This window comes from Corapipo altera, unplaced genomic scaffold (genome assembly GCF_003945725.1).
Source record: "Corapipo altera isolate COAL_440 unplaced genomic scaffold, ASM394572v1 45, whole genome shotgun sequence".
Classification (NCBI taxonomy): Eukaryota; Metazoa; Chordata; class Aves; order Passeriformes; family Pipridae; genus Corapipo; species Corapipo altera.
The window spans coordinates 25,382,997-25,398,714 of NW_020884877.1; the positions used below are offsets into that span (position 1 = coordinate 25,382,997).

Here is a 15,718-nt window from a genome sequence, read left to right on the forward strand (position 1 = left end):
AAAGGGAATGGGAAGAGTTCTTTCAGTGTGAGTAACTTCAGAGTTCGGACAGAGGTTCGGAGAGGTGCCATCCAATTTTTCACTTTTAAAATGAAATGTTGAACTGAAATACAGCAAAAAAGTTAACTCATTCACATATCCTCTTTTAACGCCTGTGGTGATTTCAGAATCACAAACTCTTTTTATATAGTTTTAATACTTTTATAGGACATATTTTTTCATCCTAGAAGCTAAACTAACTACAGCTCTAAAATAATATGTCCTGGCAAAGCAGGCACCACTAATATGAGAGGAATATGGGAAAGATAAGGCAAGAGACAACTTATGAGTATACTCTGTTACATACTTACCATATCTACAGATTTGTTGTGCAAGAGAAGCATTTGAAAATCCTCAAAAGCTTTTTGCTCACAAAAAGCCACAAAGTAAACACATGAAAAAAGGCACAATAAAATGCAGAATTTACAAACAACGAACACATTCAGTTCCATACACTGCACATGAATTAGGTAGAACAATCTGCTAAGATCCTACTTGCATAGAAGTGATCAATTGTGCAGACAGGGCAACATATTTGTCTGCTGTCTGTGAATGGACATACTCCACACCCATGAGCAGTAAGGTTTGGGGTTTGTAGGGGGTTTGTTTGTTGGGGTGGTCAGTTGTTTATTAAAAGAAATTTTCTTTTTTTCTTAACCTTTAAGCAATTTACATTGGCCGACAAGTCTGTTCTGGTCTCAGAATGGAATGCAACACTTGTCTCAAGCCATGGTTTAGACTAGGATAGTAACTCAAAACAAGAATACTGATATATTAAAAACATTAATAATAACCTGTGCAAATGTAGAGTTGTTTTAATGTTTAACTAGAAATGGAAGCAACACACATGTAAATGCTTATAATAGGTATTTAGTGTGCAATAAAAAAAACAAACAAAAAACCTATGACATTTGACAGAATTGTGTTGGACACTATATATCCTAGTTTCTGCAATCCCACAAAATTCCCACTCTACTGTTACTTTTCCTGAGAGGTCAGTACATCCCAAAGGCAGTCTTCGTGATGTGGTGCCTTATGTAGTTTTATTCTGCTGCAAGATGCTGTACAACAATTAGATGTTATATTTATGCAGCTGCTGCCACAGACTTTTTGATAGAATATACTATATATATTAAAAAAAAAATACATAACATGCATGGAGTTCCACCCAACACAAGCAAGTTAGGCTCTGGAAAAACTCACAAGAAGCCAGTTTTCTTTGCCCATGTGAAAATGGATTCAGTGGAATGAACCTTTCCGCAAGAAGGGAAGGATTTGTATTTGTTACAGAGTTCTGCTCTCTGTGTGCACCTATACCCACCTGCTGGTAAGGATCCCTTTTGCTGAGAAGCATGTTGTAACTGGAGAATATGGAAACAGTCATTTAAACAGTTCATGGTTGCCATGGAAGTTGCTTTGAGCATTAACAGGTCTTGATCCAAGGACGTAAGGTGACCGGAGACAGGAAGGCATTCTATGCTCCTGATCAAGTCTCTCTGCTGGCCCTCAGCCTGAGACATCATCTGTCAAACAAAACAGTCACTTACCAGGGGGTGGAAGTGCTGTGTGATACGTGTTCAGCTGTGCACACAGAGGATCCCAAATGATTTTATGACAATAAAACCACAAGGTAACAGATGTATGCCAAGGTAACTGTACTTCGTTTTCTTGATGCAGCTACTACAGAGTCATTAAATGCATAATGAAATTCCCATGGCAATACATGGCACCTTATTAACAAGCAAAAGAATAATCAAAGTCATTCAAAAAAGAAGGAATTTGAACATGATACTTGCTGCAACAAATATCAACACTTTCATGCCTAGTTGATAAGGATGAGGGGAACCCCACATGCACTCTGCGTGAGAAGTAATTAAACTCCGTGCTCTGCACAGACTGGAAAAGGTTCTACTATCTGTGGGTATAAAGATCTTTTCACTCCCTACAAGAAGAGATGCAGTACTTCAAAGGAAAAAAAACACATTACTCATTTTGGCTCAAACCATAAAGGATTATCATTTATTGCCTGCACTGACACCACAGTCAGGATCACTATCTTACCATGTACTTTGCAGAGAGGGGAAAAAGCCAGCAGGATTTTCATCTTCATATGTGTTCAAATTGCAGTTGTCCTGTTGTCATTGACCACCTTGCTCTCCCCCCTAAGCTCCCTTCTGCCCTCACACAGAGCTCCACACCCTTAAATCACAGAATCTGTAACACCACATTTGCCCACATGAAGTATAGGGGCAAAGCACACCAGCCACCAAGCAGCACTCACAGAAACAAAAGTATTACCTGATCTTTGAATCACAGGGATGCTAGTCTCCTTTCTGGGGCAGAACAACAAATATCAATGTAACTGGACAGCACTGCTCTGTAATCATTACGTGTTCTGGCAGTTGAGTTAAATCTAAAGACAGATTGATTTAGCAGAGCAGCAGCAGAATCTCTTTAAAGTATCTAAGGTGCATTAATGCATTTAACTGCTATGGCACTACATAGCTTTTTAATTCACCAATCCTAGCAGTATCTTACTGGATTTTTTTTCAGTACTTCTGCCTGCAATCCCTTCTAGGAACTATTTTAAGATTATATGCAATACCTAAGGAACATATATTCATCCAAGGTCACGGTATGTGGTATTTGGAACACTTAAGGGCTTGGTATGTAGCATGTGAATGTACAGAGCGTTGGCTCTTTGGAAGTGTTTAACTGTGCAGAGTCAGCCTTAGAGTTGACAGGGCAGAAAGCTAGTAAAACAATTATATACAGCCTTGCCTATGCAAACACACCACTGCTATCACAACATGTGTCTCCTTTTCCTCCAGTCATGAACGTGATAAAAGTCTTTGTGTGCAGTTTTTTTCCATACTTTGAAAAAGTGTGTTGGATTAAAAAAAACAAAATCCACAGATAATCAGTTGACAAATCACGACAATCCTTCTGGTGACCTTCACTGTTAGTAATTTACTATGTGGTAGGACCCAAGCACTTCATTCCAGCATCAGGTCAGACAATAGAACAAGCCATGCTATGCTGAGCATTGCAGTTCAAATAGGCACATCTCCCCTTTCAACCAACACACTTTGAACAGTCCTAAGTTTTTCTTTATTTATACACTCAGATTTGGAAAAAAAAAATAAAATAGTGCAAGAAGATGAAAAGCACTGTGACTAAAAATGCAATATCAATGAGAAGTTTACAGGCAATTGTTTTATTTGCAAACACATACACCTGCATTTAGTGCAAGTCAGCATAAAGATCCTCTTAAATCTCCTGCTTTGCAAGGTATCCAAGTCAGCAGCGTGACACATATTCAGCCAAGAACAAGGGGAAGTAAAAGGGAAAGAGACTGACAGAAGGCCCAGCTAGAGTGCACTTCATAGGAAAATCAAAAAAGGTCATCATGCAGCCAGCAGATCCTTTGAAAGAGAAGTTGCTCTTCCCACAGCTTCTCAAACAGAATTTGTAAGTATTGAAGCTGTATCATGCTCAGGTGTAACAGGTGCGTACCTGCCCTTGAAGTATTTCAACTATATCTTTAAATAAAAAAGTAGGCATTGTATCTAATAAGCATTTTAGCTTTAAAAAAAAAAGCAAGCAGACTAACATTGAGAAAAGCTGTTACTACTGAGGATTCTTCATCTGTACAGGTCAAAAATTTTGAAGTTGGTAAAGAATCATGCTGAGTCTCCCAACTCAGTAGCAATCAAGAGAGAGCATAAATAGTTTCCTGTGCTCTTTGCAATGCCAATAAAAATCATTCCACTTTACTTCCCACCCAGTGAGAATCCCAATTAGAGAATGCAAGCCACTACTTCAGTGCTCCAGCTCACACACACGTACCTTTCCTCCCTAAAATTTTGAATGCCATATTGCCTTTCGAAAAGTCAAAAAGTGAAAAAGCCATTTCTGAAATACTACCTCATTTAAAGGCAGCTTCTCAAACACCAAAATACAATAACAACAAAAAAGAAACACTGCTCAGAGAGCTATTGGCATCAATTCTATAAATATTAATGCCACATTCTATGTTGTCACTGTTTTCATGCAATAGGTAGGAAAGTGAAAGTATTATTTAAGTTCACCAAGTGCTGTAAGTGTTGCACCACACTGCTAAGAAGTTTATCACAAGTAAGAGGTAACTTGAAAATCAAACTGAAAAACAACTGCCTATAAGGCTTCAGTTCTAAAATGAATTTGGAAGACAAACTTCTCTTTCACAAGATAAAGCAGATGAAACAGCTTACAAAACACAGAAGCCAGAGGAATGCTAGAATTTTTCCTGAGTACCTGGCAGGATTTCACATGTCTCTGCATTAGTACTATTGGAGACTTTACTGCTATTAGAGGATAAAAACAGGATGTCAGCAGTTACCCTTTTGCAAGACATCTGCAAGAACAGTCTGCTGTGGACAGAGAGATTCACAGATTCTAAGGTCTAAGATCTACCCCGTAAATATTCACAAGTTCCATCAACCAGTAGTCCATCTGTTCTGTCACTCAAGATGGAAAAGTAATTATTTCTGTTTTTCCCCCCAAAATAGACTACACCTGAATGTGTAGTGAAAAAAAAAAAAGCAGGCTTCTGAATTGCTCTCTCTTCCCTAGACAATTTGCCCAAATTAATCGACATACCAGAAAGTGGTATTAGTATTCTTAAACATCAATCATGACCAACTTCTCCTCAGTCACAGGAGATACAAGCACAGCTTAGTCAGTTCTTCCACAGCTTGACATAGGAAGAAAAGTGTGTAATAGCATCACAGTATATGATGTCATACTTCCTCCTTAACGATATTCCCTTGTCACTTGTAGTGCCAGGACTTGCAAGGAAGAGAACATGCATAGTTCTATCTTCAGCATCAGGATACTGTTGCAGAGCACAGAAATCACAGAATAAACACCACATACTTCTACAATTAGCCAAGGCAAGTTCCTTATCCTCACACAGCTGTGCAGTAATAGCTTAGGACATGCTACTGACAATACATCCAACTAAGACTAGCAGGTTTCTCCACAATCCTACAAATAACAGGACAACTCTCTCAAAAGATAATTTAAAGCATACAAACCTCTCTAACATCTACAAGGTGATCTGGCTGCATAATGGGAACTCTTTTTCCTGCTGGCAATCTGTGATGTCCAACACTGAAGAAGGAAACTGCATTTTGACTGGGTCTTCTCTGCACACCAGGAGAGTTGGCGCTTCCTTGGGATGCAAGAGAGAAGCTGCGAGATTTCAGAGGAGGGTTGTTCTAGTGAATAAATAAGCATATTGAGAAACATTTACAATTAATCCTAATAATCAACAAATGTTCTAATATGAAAGATACAGCAGAACAGCTTAATTCCTGATTTTTTAAAGAGCAAGGACAGATGACAAAGCCTTAATAATGTATTAGTAGCAACTGCTAAATATTTTGCACTGTCTGCTGCCAGTTGCCCTGTTTTACAGTCCAATTACAATCAATCTGTGAAACTGGATTGATCAATAAGTATCACTTCTCTGACTTGAAAATTAGTCCTTGATCTGCAACAGTACCAGAAATTGACTCCTAAAAGATCCTGCAAGGATAGAGCTAACATTTAAGAGAATGGAATTTTGTTTAGAACTAATAATTGAACTTATTTCTCACAACAAAGCCAGCTCCAAGATGTTGATTGTACCTTAAAAGCAAGGCTTTGTTCAGGTATCAGAACAGGTGTTATGGCAATCAGGAGGGTCTGTAAAATACAATGTATTTGCAACCACCACATTGTTGGTTAGCAACAGTACCCAGATACAGTGTTGAGGACTTGCTTCTCAAACATGGGAATTCATCCTAAATTTATTTGTGGGCTGTTGAGTGGTTTTTAGAAGAAAAGGAAAGGTTAAAAAAAAAAAAAAGTAAAGCTCCCAAAAGGGAAGGGCTTCAACAACATGAAGTCCTGTTTCCTCATCCATTAAAAAAAACATGCAAGGCCACTGCAAAAATACTGGGCTAATACTCTGGTCTGATCTTTCATCTCTGCTCCCTGTTCAAACACCAGCTCAGCACCACCTGCTCAGAGAGGACCACTCAGCTCTTCAGAGGCTAATGGACTTCACTCTGTTTCATTCCTAGAGCATATGCCTATTACGAGTCATCTATTACACAGAAAAACATTCTTTGACATAAATTTCAAGCCCAACCATGGGCCCTTTCATAATATTTGTCTTAGATGGCAGGACAGTTGTGTTTGCTACTACTTCTACCAGCCTAAATTATTTCTGCCCATGAAAATATCAGTCATACCTTTCCAATAGCTTCCGTGTGATGCTGTGTGCAGATTTGTAGCCTGCTAACCCAGTGCTGCCGTTCTTTAGCATCAGTAGCTAACAAAAGCAAACCAAAAGGATTATGTCTGAAGACATTTCAAAGTAGGGACAAAAAAGACTGGTTCATTCTTTAAAACACTCACAAGATTTTAATAGTGCGAAATAATATTTTTTTTTAAATCTAAAACCCGTTCACATGTAATAACTATAATACTAAAGCAAGTTCAGCATAAATAGTATATACTTTTTCTTTCTTTCTTGTTGTTTTTTTGTTACAAAATTAATTGGGAAAAAAAAATCAACAAACCATAACTCCCCACACACATATTATCAGCTAACAACATGAAACACTTTCCTGGAATAAGAGTAAGGTACCCTGAATTAGAAAATGACAGCAAACCTACAAGGAAAGAAATACTAAAAGTTATTAGCCCAGATTTCTGTAGCCTACAAAATCAGAGAATGGGATTTTATAACCACCACGAGGCAGTTAACAAGCCGAACATTAGGAATAATGCAGTTCTCTGCCAAGCATCCACAAAGTGCTGTCATCTACAATGACTCAGAAACTTTGAATCAGTACAATTTAGGGACACTATACATGGAGATTAAACCCCCCTCTACACATATGAAGTTCCTGGTCTTCTGAAGGTCATGAAACCCAAATATTAGGGAACTATCCATAGAGAAGAGTAGGATGAAAAGTTTTGCACACAATTCCCACTGCAGCAGTCTGCAAACAAGTTCCCTCTCCTGGGCCGTGCAGCCAAGGCCAGCCAAGCAGCCAGGACTGTCCCCTAGTGGAAGAATCCCCTGCCCAAGAATCCAGGTCCTACCTCTTAGTTTATACTGCTCCCCACTGGCAGCGTTGACTGTGAAGGTGTGAGAGTCCTCGTCACTGGGTGAAATGACAGCCCCAGCCAGCTGCAGGGTACCCCTGGGCTTTAGATGTCTGGACTGCTCATTCACAAAGTACTCCAGCAGGCCAGCATCATTGTTTAACACAAAAAACCTGCAATGATAACAAAGCAAATGCACTAAAAAAAACCTGCTCCTTTTCCTTTTTTTTTTTTTTTTTTTTTTGTGAGGGTGGTGGTACTGGGAGAAGTCAATACTTTCATTACAAGCTGGCACAGATGGCATTGGGACTTAATGACTTGAGTCAGGCAATTGGCCAGTGTAGTCTCTCCAATATTAATTTGGTTGCATTGTGTTGGTCTAGTAACAGGACCAAACAGGAAAGAGAAATAGGGAAATGCAAATATTATTTAAAAAATCTGAAACCTGTTCATTTAGGTGCTGCAGAGACCAACATTACCAAAAAGCACCCTAAAAGACTTACCGATATTGCCAGCCAGTGACAAGATTGGTGTATTTCATTAAGTAGCCATAAATATTTTCCATGTGATCACTATCAAAAGAGAAAGAAAAGCAATCAGCCAACAGTAAACATATTTTAGATCTTCCCAGTTTCTGATCATTATCATCTATTCTCAGATGATGAATTTTCATCTTCATTTTTAGAAGGGTGCTATCATTTTAATAAAGCTACACCTCACAGATTTTCCAGTTTTGTTCCTAAAATAATCTCTTAAAGACATTTTAACTCTATTTACTGAATTCCAAATACTTTCAAATCAATTAGCTTCAGCAATACTTGTTTTATTCAACAGGCACTTCTGGACACATTTTTACAAGTTTCAGGTAATTAAAGACTTAGTATCCAGGTTGCTTCTGGTTCCCACTCCCTCTTGTAAGCAAGCTTTCTATTTTTGGACTCCTGAACAAAATTCACTTTCACAAGGTTTTCAACAGAACCTTGATCATAGTCACCAACCAAAACAGTCCATAGGCGGTCCTACACCAGTGTGGTGTTATTAATCCCTAATGCCCAGCACCCTTCTCCCTGCACAAACAGTCACACTCCCAAACAGATGTTCTACAGAACACAACGTGCAGGTGCAGGTCACATCAACATATTCTGAAATCTAAAGCAGGAGCCAAAACATCTCCTCCTCTGGCCAGACAGGAAAATCAGGTAGTTTCTTTTTCAAAGACTGAACTTGCAACATCCACCAAAAATGAGAATCCATCAAAGTCATTTTGGCATTGCATATACAGGCAAAATACTGCTTCTGAAAATCAGTTGCCCTAAATAAGGCTTACAAGTGCTATGGCTACAAACTACTCACTTTAAGATCACAGTTTAAAGACCTGTTTCATGCTGTATGTTCCCACAGTTCTAGAAATGCCACTTCAATGCCCTCGCCTCTTACACCAGGGCATAATCCTACAGTGAAGAACACACTCTTGATAGACAATTCGGGTCTCCAGCATGAGGAGTTCCTATTATTCCAATGAAGAACTGAAACAGTGACCCAAATATCAGACATTATTTGCTTTTTTTTAAAAAAAAATTATATTTAACTAATCTTATTTAGATTTTAAGTTAAAATTTTGGTAGTTCATAGTATGTTGAAGATCAAATGAAATTATTCAGAGTCCAATGGAGCAGCAGCCTGTCCTGGTCATAAAAAGATCAAAGTAGTGCCATATCAGCGAAAGGGGAAAAGTGGGGAAAAACAGGATTACTACAGCCAAGGGATCATCTCTATTAGTGGGTCTTGGTTGCAAACAGAGTTTGACTAAATATGGAAGTAAATTTCAGATAAGAGCTGAAGCTGCTTTCTACACCTCATTTATACACAGTGTCAGTATCACCAGATTAATTAGATACCTGACAATTTGATAAATGTAATGTTACACTGTTTCATCCTAAGGGAAGCCATTCAGGACAACACTAATGAAAACAGCAACAGAGTAAATCACTCCCATTCCCTATTACTACTCAAACAAGAGATGCAAGAATGTATATTTTTTTAAGAAAAAACAAGTTAATGATTTAAAAGCAAAAATACACATTCTAGCTACTACTGCAGCAATCAGAACTGCAGTAATATCCTGCAGTGGAGAGCAGCCAGTAGGACTATCTAGGAATTTAATTTCTAATAGCTCATTAAGTGTTACTAAGGATAAAAGTAAAACCAAGGAGAGCAGAAGGTGTTCAGGCTATCGTGTATTTTAAATGTATGAAAAGCTAAAAGAGACATAATCAAACTCATCCTCTACAGACGCCTCTCATTTGTTATTATTGGCATACAAGGGAAGTACAATTTAGACTTCCTCACTGCCTTAATTTAGCTGAAAGTTATGAGATTGCATAGTCATAAAAATGTATGAGCTTGGGTTTTAATCGTCTGAAAATCGTCCCTAGTCACAGCTAATTGTTTTTCAGTTTTAGCAAATGCAAGCTTCACTCCTGCTTTTCAATGAGACATCCTACACAACCCTGCAATTTGGGTTAGAGCCACTGTGCTCTCCCATTAATTGAAGTGCCTAAATCAGAGAAACCTTTAACAGAACCCAAGAAAAATTAGAAAAGTAACTTCAGACTGCAGTGAATACAGCAGACCTATGTGTATGGCCTATGGAAGTCCACTCATCTGACAACAGGAAATTAAACAGTCTTTGATTAAAATCATTTGACCATTTTTCTTTTTGAGTGTGACATATGAGATGGTTGATTTTGTCAGTCTTCAGAAAAAGGAAAAAGCCACTGTAGCAGGGAGTGCAGTTCTCCTGGTAATGTACTTCCATATCAAATGACCACTTGACTACATTTTGCCTTCATCTGCATGTTGCTCTTCACTTGGATTTTCATTTTGACTATACCCAAATTTCTCCCAATGCCTCCTCTTCAATAACTTGTATCTCTAGCCTCATGAGTCCCAAAAGTTGGAGGGTTCAACTGAAAGGCTTTGAAAGCATCCCCCCAGAGAAGTCTGAAAAAGTGACTGAGGACAAACAAGCCAGTCACCCCCAGCACTGTGGGCACTGCCAATCTGAAAGGAGCACGTTGCAGCAAACGAACACGAGTGCATTATGTTAAACACACCAACCAGCTGTGTTCCAGAATCCCTGACTCTTCACACAGGGGGTTCCCAAACCCCATATCTCAAACAGAAGAGCTATAACTCAATGGACAAGGTGAAGCCCAGAAGTACATACAGCAGGTACCTCCCATTCACTGCCAGGGATGAGAGACTAAGCTGTGGGAGATTAGGAGGACATTAGAAGAGTCAAAGTCCAAAGAGATGGAGCATGAGAAGAGGTCCCTGCTAAATGAGCCGCCTCTTGGACAATACTGATTATTTTCCTCCTTAATTGTGCTCATGCATCTGCATTAGAACTGCACAAATCCAAAAGACTTTGGGTTTCACCCTGCCAAAGGCTGGGCAAACTTTTAGCACCCACACCAGTAAGAGACCACCTGCCTGGCAAGGGTAAGGAAAAACTTGGCTGATACTGAAAATATTTCCCGTGACAGCATAAGGGCCAAGGGGTGAACAAATAACCAAATATAAGAGTAAAAGCACAGACCTTATAGGCACTACTCAGACTATCTGAGCACAAATTCCCACACCACGTTGGGCAGGGAATTTTCAACATTTAAACTAAGGTTTATTTTTAAATAACAATTTTATACACTGAAGAAATCTAAATCCAGTTTGCAAATTGCAATTCACAAAAAGCAATTCCATAACTGCACGCAACACACAACAGAACTACAGTTAACCTCCTAATCTTCTGGGTAAGCACTAGTACTTTCCTATGAATACTGGAAAATATTCTCAGAATTACTTATGAACAAGGCCAGGGATTATAGCTAGAGCATTTCTTCAAGAATTTTAAGATGAATGTCTCTGAAGCAAAAGTTAAACTAAGATATTTGTTGTTGCAGTACTGTAAGACAGTTAATATTCCAAAAAAAATCCCAAAAAACAACCACAGAAAACCCAGTAATATTTCACTAGTATGGAATCAACAGCAAAGTTCTACAGAGCAGTACAAAAGGCTTTAAGATGGTAGACTCTGGGAACAAGAGGTTCAGGTTCAGGCAGTGGCTCTACTCACAGATAATCACAGTTTGTAAAATATGAGTAAGGTTTTCCTTACAGCCCTTACTATTGTTTCATTAGAAACAGTGCTGGTAAAACCTGTTTCGAAGTCACCCATGCACTTCAGAAGCCTTCACAATTCCCCACATTGGGGTTTTTGACTTCTACGAAAGAGATTTTGGAAGTGAACTTGACACAAAACACTGAACAACTTAACACTGACACTGAAGCCTGGCTACATTGGGATTTTTCCCAACTTTAGTAAGACCTTTGCATTCCCAGTGCTGCCTATGTGCATGTACATGCACCCATGGGTACGTGTATCTTTCCATAGCCAAGATGATGTTGTTGCTATTCAAAAGGCTCACCACAGTCTCAGATTGTCAGAGGAACAGGAACAATGAGTCAACAACTCCTAAAGGCCCTATTTCTGTTGAAACTCACATGTCCTGTCAAAGAAAGGAAATGTTGCAACAGACAAGTCGTAGCCTTAAGGATTAAAAAAAAATAAAATTGATTTTAACTTTGCTGGGCTACTTTAAGTGACTTTAAGTGAAGATACTATACAAATCACAACCCAGGAAAAAATTATGCAGAAACTTGTCTCAGAAACATCTGAACTCCAGCCCAGCACAACCACCACCTCCTAAAATCTGGGGTTTTTTCCAAAATGCTGAACACCACTGAACTTGACTTCCCATTTCTCACACTTGTTTAGTTTATAAATATTATGAGAGGGACTGAAACTGTCCACCTAAGCAAATGACAGAATTCTATGAACAATTACACATCAGTTCATATTCTTTCCAGAAAACTATCCATCCCCTAAATCAAAGATGTTTCCCACAAGCCAGATTTCTACATATCTACATGTCACTAAAATACAATAGGAATAAAGGACTCACAAAGGATCATTGTTAGCTTATTTATCCTTTTCTAATTTTACTCATCCTTTTCTAGCATGACTCTTTAAGTTGCAGCAGCTGTCAGTGCCTTGCAGGGTGGTCTCGTGTCCCAGAGGAGAAACAAGATAGTGACAGTCAGGCCAAATTCCCCTGTATCCTGTTTACGTGCAGCACCCAAGCCTTGAACAGATACTGAGGAACAACAGTCCCACAAAGACGTCTTTCAGCAGCTTCTGCCAAGACACCCAGGCTCACACCTGACATATACTGGGACAACATTTTCTCCTAGAAGAAACAGCAATGCAGAAGTTTTCTCCACCCTTTTTTCATACACCTCACATGCAGCTCTCCCCAAAAGCCCCACACAAACAAATCGCTGCAAGCAGTGGCACAAAATTACACCCATCTGGAAAGCCATTACACAATAGTTCCAAGACTGCCCTTCAGATGATTTTAATTTTGCTGGGACCCAGACAGCACCACGTGGGATACTTTGAGCAGCCAAGTCTCTGAAGACTGAACAGCTGCTTGAAGAGCAGAGGCAGCTGCCAAAGGCTTCCCCACAGACTTGCGTAAGGCCTGACTACAAGCAGCATCCAAGTATGTGTGGATTTGCTCACAGCAGGAAGGATGGCCAGGAGTCTGGAGCCCATGCAGATGTCAGGGAGGGCTCCTGAAGGAGGATCCAGCCCATGAAGATGTGAGGAAGGGCTCCTAAAGGGGGATCCAGCCTCCAGAGCTGCCAGCACCAACATGGTGCCTTAGGATCCTGGCCAAGGGAAGACACTTCTTCCTACTGAGATCACAGCAAAATGCAGAACTCTGGTGAAAGAGACCATCTTCATATTAAAAGATATCAAAGCTTAAAGAAAAGAAAGAAACTGGGATTGTAAGAGTGCAAACCAATTAGTGATTTTTACTATACAGTTTGGAAAAAGCAATAACCATTTTCACTGAACTTGTTCGTGTCTGTCTGCCCACAGGCTCACTGTTGGCAACAGCCTGTTTTTTGCTCACTGAGCACTGCAAAATGCTTATCTACAATGCACTGATTCCCCTTTTCCTTACACAGAGGGGAAGTGTAGGGGAGAATAAAAAGGGGGAAAAAAATCTCAAATAACTATGTCAGCAATAGACAGTTTGGGTATATCTTTTGCAACTGCAAAGATGACTTGCCCTCAAGAAACCACCACCAAATTAAGCACACTCCAGTCCCACAGCTCAGTGGTGCAAAAGCAGGCTCCCCAGTACCCCCAACAAGGTAAGGCAGAAGCATCGGTTGCTTACAGAGTATCTACATCAATACATTACCTCTGCTTTTCCAAACAGCTTTTGGAAAAAAAGAAAAAAAATCTAACCTTGCTGTGCAATTCAGCAGCAGTGCCCTACAGTGAACTGTGAAGTGGCAGCAGACCTCCTGCTCTTCAGCTCATGTGTTTGACTACTCAGTTATAAATTTAGAAACCAAGAACACAAGTGCAAGGAAAAGAGGTCCAACACTATCACAAGAACATCAACAGTAGACCCTGGGGATACTTTGGAACACAGCTTGGCTGCAAGCGTGCTAGCAACACGCACATCCTCATCAGATATAAAAACTGATCCTAACACACACTCCTGTAAATCCCTGGGAGTACAGACATGCATTGGAAGAGCAGTGCAGGCTTGCCAGGAAGAAAGGGTGTGGCAGAGCCGTCAGCTTTCCATGAGCCGTCATGACACAGCCCAGGCTTCCTGCCCAGGAGTAGAGGGGCTCTCCCATGGCCCAGCCTCCCCAGCCCCTGTTAGGAACACAGCAGCTGTGTTTGCACCTCAAGTTTTATCAATATTAGTTCTCAAGGGGAATGCTAAATCAAGCTTACAGGTTTGGTTTTTTAAAACCATCGTAACAAAACTTGTATTTGATTCTCCACTTTTGTGCTTTAATGGCACAGGTCAATGATATACAATTGTAACACTTTTGCAGAGTAGCAAATGGAAAAAAGAAAATGGATAATATTTAATTAATAAGTAGCAAAATGCTGCTCTCACTGAACAACTGTAAAACTGATTATTTAACTACTTCATAATTTACAGAGCTCTTTAGTTCTCACAATACATCTGCCTGGAAAAAATTGCAGTGAGATTCAGCTAAGCAATTTGTCTCACACATAGATGAACTCCTCAAGTCAGCAAGAACTCCACTCACATACAATTTATTTGTGGATTTGCGTCAGCAGAACAGAACTGAAGGTGGACCCAAGAGTCAGTAGCCAACCCTGCAGATTTTTCTGCAATGATATAGCTGGAAAAAAATAACTGTAGATTGAGCCAACAACATTTTAGAGCTGGAGCATACGAAAAGGAGCACCTCTAAAGGTCTGAACTACCCACTTGATACCTCGGTCAAATAATTGTTGCCTGCACCTTTGCTACCATTTATGTTACCAGTTTACATCAGCACACCATAATGCACAGTTTCACATATTACTATTACAAAACTCAAAACTTTCACCTGATGCCTAGTTTCAGAAAGCTCAAGCAGTCAACTTAAAGCTGTTCTGCCCCGTGAACAGTACTGATATAACACAGACAAGGCAAACACTGACAGATGAGCATCTTGGCAGTTTTTGACGATCTGCTACCTATGACACCTCAGAAAGCAGTGGATCCTGGTAAGCACCATCCACAGGAAGTGGTGGAGCAAACCTCTGTGTCACTTAGTTACTCTTAGGCACAGTCCAACATGGTTCAGCTTGCTACACATTCCATCCCAGGGCATTTTGCTCTGCTTCTAGTCTAGTAGCTCTTATCCTACCAGAAATATATAGGTATGCCTTTGCAGGTTTGAGATTTATTTATTTTTTAGATTATGACTTTTAAAAGATTATACTAACAAGTACACATTGCTGTCCTGGACTCTGCAGCAATAAAACACTGAAATGGAAGTTAATACACTGATCAGCTACCTCAGATTTTTGCAACATTTCAGATTCAATACTGAGCATAACAATTTATTACCACCTTTCAAGTAGGCAAGAACACACTTACTTGACTGTTGTCAATTAATGTTATCTAAATATTCAGAAATACGGACAAAAACCTGTGTGAACCACAAGACTCAAGAAACAATGGCCATTACTGTGAAGTCTAGCTGGCAAACAGTTACAAGTGGCACATTTCAGGATTCAACACAAGTAAATGCCTTCTAGTTGGCCAGTGGACCAGCATGTGCTCTCTGCAACCTCTCAGGTCAGACCAAACCTAGGGGAGCAATCAGGATGTAGTAGTGTTGGCTGGTTTTCCAAATTATACTGTAATTCTCGGACACAGAGAAATTAAACAAAAATATTTCTACATTTAAATTGAGGCATAAGATGTTAGGAAAGTTTAAACTCTAATTAAGAAAGCACATGTTAACCACCTATGATTATGACAACACATAAAGAGAGCAGGACTACTTTCTTGTACAGTGCTTTAAGTGGATAGCAATTCCCAGAGAAGAGGTAATTAAAAAAAGTGCTCCTTTTCAT

The 15,718-nt window shown here is 39.6% G+C and overlaps 1 protein-coding gene across 3 annotated transcripts in view; it reads right to left on the reverse strand.

The window, feature by feature from the left end:
* The window catches only part of OSBPL11 (oxysterol binding protein like 11), a 39,365-nt gene that overhangs the window by 16,688 nt on the left and 6,959 nt on the right, over positions 1–15,718 (reverse strand). For all 3 annotated transcript variants that reach the window (XM_027636889.1, XM_027636890.1, XM_027636891.1), the window contains exons 2-6: positions 7,686–7,754; positions 7,180–7,355; positions 6,321–6,400; positions 5,118–5,300; positions 1,361–1,562 (exon numbers count right to left, since the gene is read on the reverse strand). In XM_027636889.1, coding sequence (XP_027492690.1) covers positions 1,361–1,562; positions 5,118–5,300; positions 6,321–6,400; positions 7,180–7,355; positions 7,686–7,754 — 710 coding nt within the window. The remainder of the gene's footprint in view (positions 1–1,360; positions 1,563–5,117; positions 5,301–6,320; positions 6,401–7,179; positions 7,356–7,685; positions 7,755–15,718) is intronic.